The following is a 10,840-nucleotide window of genomic DNA, read 5'->3' on the forward strand; positions in this document are numbered from 1 at the left end:
TTCCTGCCACTACACTGCCTTATTGTTTATCTGTTTAAAATTTTCTTTAATGGATAACATACAACCATTCTTAGGCACTGACTACAAATCAGCCCTAACTGCGGTTGAAAAAATCACAAACTCTCCTCCTGTAGGTTATAAAAAACCTACTTCAGAAGTAGACCCTGTACACACAGTTATTATAGGACAAAATAATACTATAATAGCTCTTCTAGAAGAAGTTTCTAGAAAATTGAATCATCTAATTGATTCTACTAAAGGGACGAACTTGTCCAAAGACATAGACGGCCTTATAAAGCAAGTATCTAAACTATCTTTAGGAACATACACTAATACAAAAACAACTTCTAAAAATTCACAGAAATTTATCAAAGTCACAACTAAAAAAGATTCAAAAGCTGCAAGTACCAACGCAGCACCTCCCACAAACAATGATGATAGTTTATAATGATGACACAACCCAATACGTCTACACAAACACAAACTGATAATATTAATATGAATAGTACAACAGAACTTAGTAGCACACAAAGGTTCCCCGGAACCCCCAGAAGATTAAGAGAACATCAGACTAGAAGTCAAAATCTAATACAACATCTAGGAATCTTAGATAGATTCTTAAATAGACAAAGAACTACTAACATTAGAAGGTTAGAAGATTTAGTAGATATACAACAAAATACAGATATAGGATCTAACTCAAGGATAGATTCTCTAAATCCTAGACAATTATACAACATAGGGTGGCTAAGTTCTAAACGAACAAGCCTTTATCGATACAGAAGAATAGGAGATTTTCATCTCCCTGACAACACCTATGAGATAATCCCTCTAATATCTCCACAAACAGGAAGACAATTACAAAATCAACAAGGAAGATATGTTCATATGGGGTTAATTACCATTGGAGTCAGATCCTTAGAAAGACATATGATTGGAGCTAGAGCTTTGATAGTTCTACACGATTCAAGATTTCAGAATAATGATTCACAAAGTGTAATAGGGATTTTAGAAGTAGATCTAAATCAACCCTTTTCCCTTATTTATCTTGCTCCAAATTTCACATTAACTTTACAAGATTTTATAAATCATATAAACCTAGAAGTACAAACGATAGGTTTTGGACCCAATTGGATGGGTGAAAATCTACATTTAGACATAACCTTCATAGGAAGAATAAGTAACCATATTTCTTCTATGTATAGAATAAACACTAGACCATTAGAAGAAGCCATTAGCTCTTATGGTACACAATTCTTACCAGCTCAAGCCTTCACAAGAAGAAATGAAGGACATTTATGGCAAACACATTTACCCAGAGAAGAAAATAACCCAATTACAGCCTCTTCATCTGCCATTTTACATAACAGGTCTAGAGGACTTAGTCTAAGTTTTGTAGATTACACAAATATACCACGACTTGACTTAGAACAAGATAGGTTAGCTGAAAATAGGCATAGCACTTCAGGCATTCCTGATAACGAACACATTTCCATGATGAATATCATACAATACGAAGAAGATGAAAATGATGAAATGACTGATGAAGAATGGAATCATCATCAAGCAATTATAGCCATGTATAGACAAGGATCTTTAGATCTCTCTACAAACACAAATATTGAAGATATTTATGATGAAACAGACAATATCATAAATATCTTCCTTGATAGCCTGTACTTAGACAAAGAAGACAACTCTTCAGTAATATCAGAACCTTTATCTACAATAGGTTTCGTCAATACAAGTGTAGGATCAGTAAACCCCAACAGTTATCAGTTAGAACATGTTGGTACACAAAGCTATTCTACTGGATTCATACCCAGAGAATCCCCAACAAATGTTACTTTTATAGATAATCAATATACAACACAGGGAAAGAGGCTCCCAATAGAACCAAATTTCCCATTGCCAAATCTTTTATTAAACATAGGAGGAATTGACCCTCAATTATTACCAACATACATTGAACAATGGACTGCTACTGTAATCCGTGATTATGGTATCCATTACGAAAAAGAAGTTCAGTCCTCACAAGACATGATTGCCAAAGGAGAAACCTACTTAGGCGATATAGCCAGAGCATGTTGGGAATCTTTTAAAAAAAATTACTCAACAGAATTAAATACATTAGTGATCGAACCAGGTCCTAATATTTACAATTTTTGCTCTTTAATACAAAGACTACTCACTTCCCAATCTGCAAATGATGGGAATACACTCAGACAACAAATCTATTTAGGACACCTAGAAAGGTTGTCTATAACATATTTTGGTAAAATTAAAGAATTTTTACAAGATTATCTCATGTATGCCTCCATAGCTGGATGTTTTCATGATACAAGTGTTGGAGAAAAAATGTTCCTCAAACTTCCAGGAAAATTAGGACAAAAGATTAGAGAATCCTGGAAAAATGACGAGGTAACTCCAATGTTAAATAACCTCTCAATAAGAATACAACATATTATGAAAGTGATGGAAGACACTTGCACACATATTGCAATACAGAAACAACTAAAAAATTCCGATTCTGGAATTTGTAAACAAATATACACTCCACAACAATACAATCATAACAAATCTAACAAAAAATATATGCCCAGAAGAAGACCCAAATATAGCCAATCTTATAGCAATAGGTCTCAATCTTCTATACAAAAACCTACAAATTCTAGAAAAACATATACTATAAGATCCTCAAATTCTAGGAAACCTACTCTAAACCCTGACAGACACGTCAGAAAATTTAGAGAAAATAAAAATTACAAAAAAACACTAAAATGTTATGCTTGTAGCCAAACTGGACATTTCTCAAGAGACTGTCCAAACATAGCAAATCTTTATATAAAAGAAGCTGAGCTCATCAAATCTTGTCATATGAATCTTCTTCCAATTGACGAAGATGTATCTACTGATTCTGAAATATTATCAGTAGTTAGTATAACAGAATACAATGATGAAATTAATCTAGACAAACAACCCAAAAATTATGACTTAATAAATGATTTTACAAATAATGAATTTATCCAAATTTACCCCAAAGAATATGATTTCGAATTAAATGACAAGTATAATGAACTGGGCGAAATATTAGATGATTCTGGATATTATTTAATGAATATAACTGAAACAAATATTTGTCCTCATACATTACAATACTTCTCAGGACCAACATCTATTCCCTGCCAGTATTGTGATAGATATTTTCATAAATCTCAAAGGGCTCATTGTCCTTTATGCTACAAAAATTTTTGTATAAAATGTATTACAACACATCTAAAAATACAAAAAATACCAATTTTTTTAGAACAAAAAGAAAACATAAAAGATAAAAACATAATTGATACTAGGACTTCAATTTTAGAAACCAGAATAAATACCCTTGAAGAAAAAATTCTTCGTCTAGAACAAATAGTCCAAGATTCTAGAACAAGCACCATTTCAAAAAACATACAAAATAACATGATGGGAACCACAGAATGTATCCCATTAGTTTGCAATGAAAAACAACTAATATCTGTTAAAGTATTAGTAAAATTAAATTTTCCAAAACAAAACAAAAACCCTGCTAAGGAAGAAATCATACAAGCCCTCTTAGACACAGGATGTTCTGAGACAGTCGTCTGCAAAACAAAAGTACCTTCATATATGATTACTAAAAGTAAACATATACAAAAAACAAGAACTATGTCTGGAATAGTAATGATAAACGACGAAGAAATAAACAATATTTCTCTTCAATTTAGTACAAATTGTGACCTATTTGGCCAAAAAATACATCTTAAAACCATGCGTGTAGAAAATTTAGTCCCTTCAAAACAAAGCATGATTATTGGTTTAGATTTTATTTTAGGCCATAATAGAACTATCACTATAAACAAGGATTATGTCATTATCAGTGATAAAACACAAATGTCACCCATAATTAGTGGAGACAGCTATACAAAACCATCCTCTGATGAATGTTCATGTACAAACACTAAATCCTCAGAAAAATGTGATTGTATGAAAGAAGATCTAGAATCCATAGATTACTGTCCAGATGACACTATGGACTCTTTTTCATCCATAAAAATATCTAAAACAATCACTTTTGATAATATCCAACAGATTCTGGATAGGTTAAATAAAACTAGCATAATAGGAGAAGATCCCACCAAATTTTGGGATCGTGATCCTGTTACTTGTAAACTAAACATAATCAACCCTGATTTAATTATAAAAACTAAAGATATACAGTTCAATAATTGGGAACAGGAAGAATGTCGAATGCATATTGACCACCTTCTGAAACTAAAAGTAATAGCTCCAAGCGAAAGTCCTCACAGGAGTCTTGCTTTCATAGTAAATAAATCTTCTGAACAAAAAAGAGGTAAATCTAGAATGGTTTACAATTATAAACGTTTAAACGATAATACAGTTGAAGATGGATATACAATTCCATCCAAAGAAATTCTTATAAATCGTATTCAAAATGCAAAATGGTTTTCAAAATTTGATCTCAAAAGTGGATTCCATCAAGTAAAAGTGGAACCAGAATCTATAAAATGGACAGCCTTCTCCTGTTCTGAAGGATTATACGAATGGCATGTGATGCCTTTTGGTCTTAAAAATGCTCCTGCAATTTTTCAAAGAAAAATGGATAACATTTTCAATGACTTAAAAACTTTTACATGTGTCTATATAGACGATATACTAGTTTTTTCCAAAACAAAAGAAGATCATTATCTCCACCTGAAACAAGTATTATACAAACTTGAAAAATATGGTTTAATTATATCAAAAGGAAAAATGGAAATTTGTAAAAATTTCATAGAATTCCTTGGAACAGAAATAGGTAATGGAACCATAAAACTCCAACCTCACATTTCTAAGAAAATTCAAGACTTTCCTGATAAAATGGAAGACATAAAAACTCTAAGATCTTTTTTAGGACTTTTAAATTATGCCAGGAGTTTTATCCCAGATTTGGGAAAATACACTGTCCCTTTATACAATAAAACTTCTCTAAAAGGAGAAAGAAAGTTTAATTCTGAAGATATAAAATTGGTTCAAAACATAAAACAAAAGGTAAATAAATTACCTACCCTACAATTACCATTAGATTCAGATTATTTAGTACTTGAATGCGATGGATGTGAATCAGGATGGGGAGCTATCCTAAAAAGGAAGAAAAATAAATATCTGTCAAAAGATAATGAACAAATATGCAGATATGCTTCTGGAAAATATACTGTGAAACCACAAGTTTATCAGACCAGCACTGATTATGAGGTCAATGCAATTATACACGCCTTAGAAGCATTTAAATTATTTTTGATAAATAAACCAGAAATAACCATTAGAACTGATTGTGAAGCAATCGTTTCCTATGGAAAAAACCAAATAAATAATGACAAAAAACCTCATAGACGATGGTTACTTTTTAGAGATTACATAAATTCTGGAAAAATAATAAATTTTGAACATATCAAAGGATCTGATAATATGTTTGCTGATATCCTTTCCAGGTACATCATACAAAAGTGAGACTATACAATCATAATATATGAATATCTTGCGTTTTCAAATTCAAGATCCTGAAATCCCTCCTGGATTTCGGGCCAGAATACCAATACAACCACTAGGGATTGGTCCCGTCTGTAGCCCTAATCCTGTCATCAGAATAGCTAAACAAATAAAAAGGTTTAAAAGAAGGATATTTTACCTAAGGTTACGAAAAACAGAAATATGCCAACAAAATCCCTTCCAATATTATTCTACACTTATCTCCTACAAAGCCAACATCAGGGTTTTGGAGTATCAGCTACAAATGCTCAGACATTTTATTGCTTAACATATTTGCTTCTATATTGCAGGTACAAATATTCCAAAATGAAATTTATACAAAGCACAAAGAAAGGATTTTTAGGTCCTAAACCAGTCAAGTCCCCCTTTGTGGTGGAACAATACACAAAGTATAGCAAACAAGAATTGCCAATACTCACAAATACCTACCATTTTCCTGGTAGAGATAACACAAATGTCAAATTAAATGTTTTAATTGACAATATATGGAATATTCCAAAATACACAGTTCAAAATGAACACCAAGTCACTAAGGTGAAACAAAGCATCATTAGTGCACTTTACAATTTCTGCAATGCAGATAACAAAGGAGTTCTGTTAACTTCACCAGCCTCTCCTTCTGGGAAAGGATTTACACATTATGCCCTAATTACAGGGCCAAACAAAGGAGTTTATACTTCCTTCAAAGACCTCTCTGAGGCAAAACAAGACCAATTCTGGTCTACTTACAAAGGCTTTAATTCTTTAGAAGAAGCCCAAATGGCTTTAAAGCTGGAAACTATAGATGAAGAAAAAATAAAAACTGGGTTAACATTCGAACCAAGAACCCAAACACATACGTATGCTGCCTCTTGTAGCTTCTCACCACAAATAAACCCAAACATTTTCCTTGCAAAATTTGAAGTCATACAAGAATTCTTGTTTGAAGTTCATTCAGAAACACAAAATTACAATGGGTTATTTGTAAAACCTCAGACTTATTTCGACACAAAAACACCCTGCCAAGAGTCTTCAGACTATTGCAAAACAGTTACCACAAAATGTACATGCCAAATAAAATTCATTTTTAGAAAGGCTCAAATTGATTTAAAAACCTTCAAAAATCAATTATATAGAGACATAGTCATATGTCCATCACTATTATTAGAAGCAGGATGCCTCCAAACGCTTCTAATCCCACCAACTGAAAAATTCAACTCCCTAACCCAGGAAATAAACTCAATAGTAAATGAAATACAGGTAGAATATATGACCAATATCTGCCTACAAATCACTTCCTCTCCAAAAAGCGCCTCTACTCCTGATAGCGTGGCAACACATGTCATAAAACTATTCATAGAGTCAAATCCAGAGGCCCATGTCAGATTAGAACACGGCTCCTTGAAAGGGTTGTCACTCAATAAAGAAAAGCAATACCAGTACCAACTCTGGAAAGCTTATGTTGAAGGATCAAATTGGAATTTCTCTAGAAAGGATAATACAGAATATATCCTTTTAAAAGAAACCACAAACACCAAAATATATTGGAAGAAGTTTATGGGAAACAAATTTCATCCTTTCCCTATAGAAGCCAGCCCCATACTGGTTAAAAGATTCGAAAAAGAAAGAATATACAGAGAAATCTATGAAGAGACAGGAAGCCATGGACAAGGAACTCCTGGATCTTCCTTCCCTTCTGACAACGAAGACTCAGATCAGATACTTGAGGAAGACCCCGAAGACTTGATTTCCACGGTAGTCTCCAAAAGAGGACAATAAAGTATTTTTACCTGTGACACAGTAATTTTACTCATAACTGAGTAATAGAATGAAGGGTAAAAACACACAAATCAAGTACAGACCACGTCACCATACAACTTAGAATACAAGTAACGGGTCACTTGAAGACCGGCTCAACAAGTTACAAGTTTCAGAGTTTTTCTATAAAAGAGTCTTTAAGACCCTTATGCTGGGCAAGAACTCTGAACCCCTCTCTCTCTAATAACTCTTTTCTCTCTACCTCTGCCTTCTCTCTACTTGTATCCCGCTTGTCTCTTCTCAACTTTCCTCTCCTGTATACTTGCAAACATAAATAAACGAGGAATTTCAGATCTCTCCCCCCCCTCTGGAATTGAAGTAAGTTTTTATGGAGTAGTTTCTTTCTAGGCATCTACGGATGCCTTGAGTAATATTTACTAAAAGATGCGATAATCATTTAAAGGCTTGAAAACATTTTATGCATTCCATCTTTCCTGGTTGCTTAGATGTAAGATTATGAGAGAATATCTAACCGGCTCTGCCAGATTTATATTCTCATAACCTTATGTTTAATTCTCATAACCTTATGTTTAAGATCTTTGCTTTGTCCATCCTTTTGTGTTTCTTTTCTTTATCACTTTTTTCCTATGATTATGAGAGAATATCTAACCGGCTCTGCGAGATTTATATTCTCATAACCTTATGTTTAATTCTCATAACCTTATGTTTAAGATCTTTGCTTTGTCCATCCTTTGCAGGAAAAAAGTGATAAAGAAAAGAAACACAAAAGGATGGACAAAGCAAAGATCTTAAACATAAGGTTATGAGAATTAAACATAAGGTTATGAGTTATCGGAACTTCTAAATTTTGAAAGCTTATAAATTTGCATCACTTACTTATTAATTAAATACGGATTTTTTCCTTTTCCTTGAATTTTATTAAATAATCACCTAAACTAGATATCAAAAATTAAATATGTTTCAGTATAGTTTGATTTTTAATTTATTATAAAAATTAAGCCAGATTTATATTGATTTTTGTAGTTTTACTATCACAAAGTTATTAAATATCATTAACAAAACAAAGTTATGAATCCCTCCTCAAAATTATGACTAAACAGTTTAAGATAAAAAAAAAATGAAATTTTTTTTAATATGTTTGTATATTTATAATTCCTTTCCACTTTCCTTTATATTTATAAATAAATTACAGAATTTTAAAATTAAAAATGATTATATGAATATGTTATGATACTAATCCTAGTTTTAAGAGGGTCCCATGTCTTATCCACGTTGGTAGGAAATCTGAAATTCTGACGTGTCCTTATCCAAACATTTTCCATAAAACCACAATACACAGTCCTTTCTCCGATCTTCTTTCTGCCACCGACCGACATGGCTTCCATCACTCCACTTAACACCATGCTTCCAAACGTTGCTCCCAAACTCCCCGCATGTGTCGCTGTTTCCAACACTAGGGTTTCGTTTGCGGCCGCACCTGTGTTACCGTGCACCTCGATTCAGAGGAACAAGAGTAGATCTTCCAGGGTTGTTGTTTCGGCTGTTGGCGACGTTTCTGCTGATAGCACCGTTTACCTCGTTGCTGGTGCCGTTGCAGTGGCACTCGTTGGAACCGCATTCCCCATCTTCTTCTCTCGCAAAGACACGTAAATCTTTTTTTTTTTTTTAATTATCAGTACAATTTTTTAAATATTTTACCATTTTTTCTGCTGGTGTAAATGGATTATTTTCATTATAAGCATGCTTGTTAATTGTTTACACATGAATTGATCTTTATAATTCTTATTTTAAAAATTCAAACAATAATTTATGATAGGAAATGTTAGTTTAAGAGATATATCAACGATGAACTGTGATAGAACAATTGTATAAATCTGTTTTACATTTATTTATGTTATGTTTATGTCATGTCAATTAATGTATGTTCATGTTAATAAATAGAATCATACGGTAAAACAGTCTTTATTATAGTGGTGGTGTTTTTCTTAGACTGTTTTACAATAGTATTATTTTGTCATGAATGGAAATAAGCAGAAGGTGGGTGAGAGAATAAAAATAATAAATTCACAGTTAGAAAATTCAGAGAACCTTCTTTTCGTGGATTATTTTTCTTATGATTTTCTTCGAGATTAGGCAGAGTTTGGGCAGAGTATTGGGATAATAATTCTTTTTCACACTAACAGAGACATCTTTTAAGGTGTTCTACGGCAATGATTCTCCTTCCCTCACCAGATATATAATTGATCCTAAGAACTCTAGCATTGTAAACATCATTATGTGCCTTAATAGAAAAGGATTCTAGGATAAATCATAAACTCGTGTTTAACATGACACATTATAATAGTTTCACATATTTACCATTATTCTGCCATTGTTAAAAGTAGATTTATGTCGTGAGAAGTGTACTTTAATCTAATTTAATTTTCTAAAATTAGTTTGTAAGGAAAAGTTTGAATTTATATTGTAATTAATCTCACAGCAAGGATTTTTAATACATTTATCATGTTTAGACATATATATTTCGAGCATGAAATTATATATCTGTAATAGTTTGACAGTGAGTGAACAATAAACCTAACAGAAAAACTTTAGTAACATTAGTTTGATAGTGAACGAAATAATAGTTGTAACAAATTTTGCTAGAAGAGATTCTAAAATATTTTTAATATTATATTAAAAAGTGAATTTAAATCTAATTCTATTATACAAAATTAACTTTATATTTGTATAATATTTACATAATGTAGCTCTATTTATTGTTTACATGGGATCTCCAATATTAAGAATCCTTATCATGCAACTATTTTGAGTTGCGTAATTTTCTTAGAAATTTGATGGAATTTTATCGGTAACGATATATGAATATGCATTTGGCAGATGTCCTGAATGTGATGGAGCAGGGTTTGTTCGAAAGGCTGACGTGAGATTGAGAGCAAATGCAGCACGAAAGGATCAAACTCAAATCGTTTGTGCTCGTTGCAATGGATTGGGCAAACTTAATCAAATTGACAAATAGACATAACAAAATCATTTCTTTTCCTCTTAATATGTAACTATTTAAGCATAATTATCCCCTCCTTCATCATTTTCTTCTTCTGAGATGAACAACTTTATAGTATGTCATGATAGGAGAGAAAATCACAAATTTACTTGTTTGCATTTATCATTTGTTTTGTTCTCTCCCATTTCATGATACCCCAATGTTCCTAATGTTTTCATCAAGTGTATATGTTATATGTAATTGAAACATATTTGCCAATACGGATGTTCAATAATATATGATATGTTGGTGTTCATCCTTCAAAATATTATTCATCACTGAATCTTATTAAAGGGGAAAAATTAATAGAAGCCTATAGGACTTATATTTGGATGAATTTTAATGAGTGATTATAATTTATTTGTATAGAAAATTGTCTATGATATATATATTTTTTCTTGTTTGATAATAGTAATGAAAATCAAATGATAATACTGATATAGTATTTTCTCTACAAAGGAAAAAATAAATTAT

At 31.9% G+C, this 10,840-nt stretch overlaps 2 protein-coding genes across 2 annotated transcripts; both read left to right on the forward strand.

The window, feature by feature from the left end:
* Positions 1-1,197: 1,197 nt before the first annotated feature.
* LOC146886085 (uncharacterized) lies at positions 1,198-7,326 on the forward strand. Its single transcript, XM_085673298.1, has 3 exons — positions 1,198-4,586; positions 5,859-6,267; positions 6,808-7,326. The coding sequence occupies exons 1-3, from the start codon at positions 1,198-1,200 to the stop codon at positions 7,324-7,326; spliced, it is 4,317 nt and encodes a 1,438-aa protein (XP_085529424.1).
* A 1,343-nt stretch (positions 7,327-8,669) lies between these two features.
* Positions 8,670-10,622, forward strand: LOC114184055 (uncharacterized). Its single transcript, XM_028071292.2, has 2 exons — positions 8,670-8,972; positions 10,204-10,622. The coding sequence occupies exons 1-2, from the start codon at positions 8,701-8,703 to the stop codon at positions 10,340-10,342; spliced, it is 411 nt and encodes a 136-aa protein (XP_027927093.1). The 5' UTR covers positions 8,670-8,700; the 3' UTR covers positions 10,343-10,622.
* Positions 10,623-10,840: the final 218 nt, after the last annotated feature.

This window comes from Vigna unguiculata, chromosome 5 (genome assembly GCF_037176805.1).
Source record: "Vigna unguiculata cultivar grain cowpea cultivar isolate G323 ecotype 2 chromosome 5, ASM3717680v1, whole genome shotgun sequence".
NCBI lineage: Eukaryota > Viridiplantae > Streptophyta > Magnoliopsida > Fabales > Fabaceae > Vigna > Vigna unguiculata.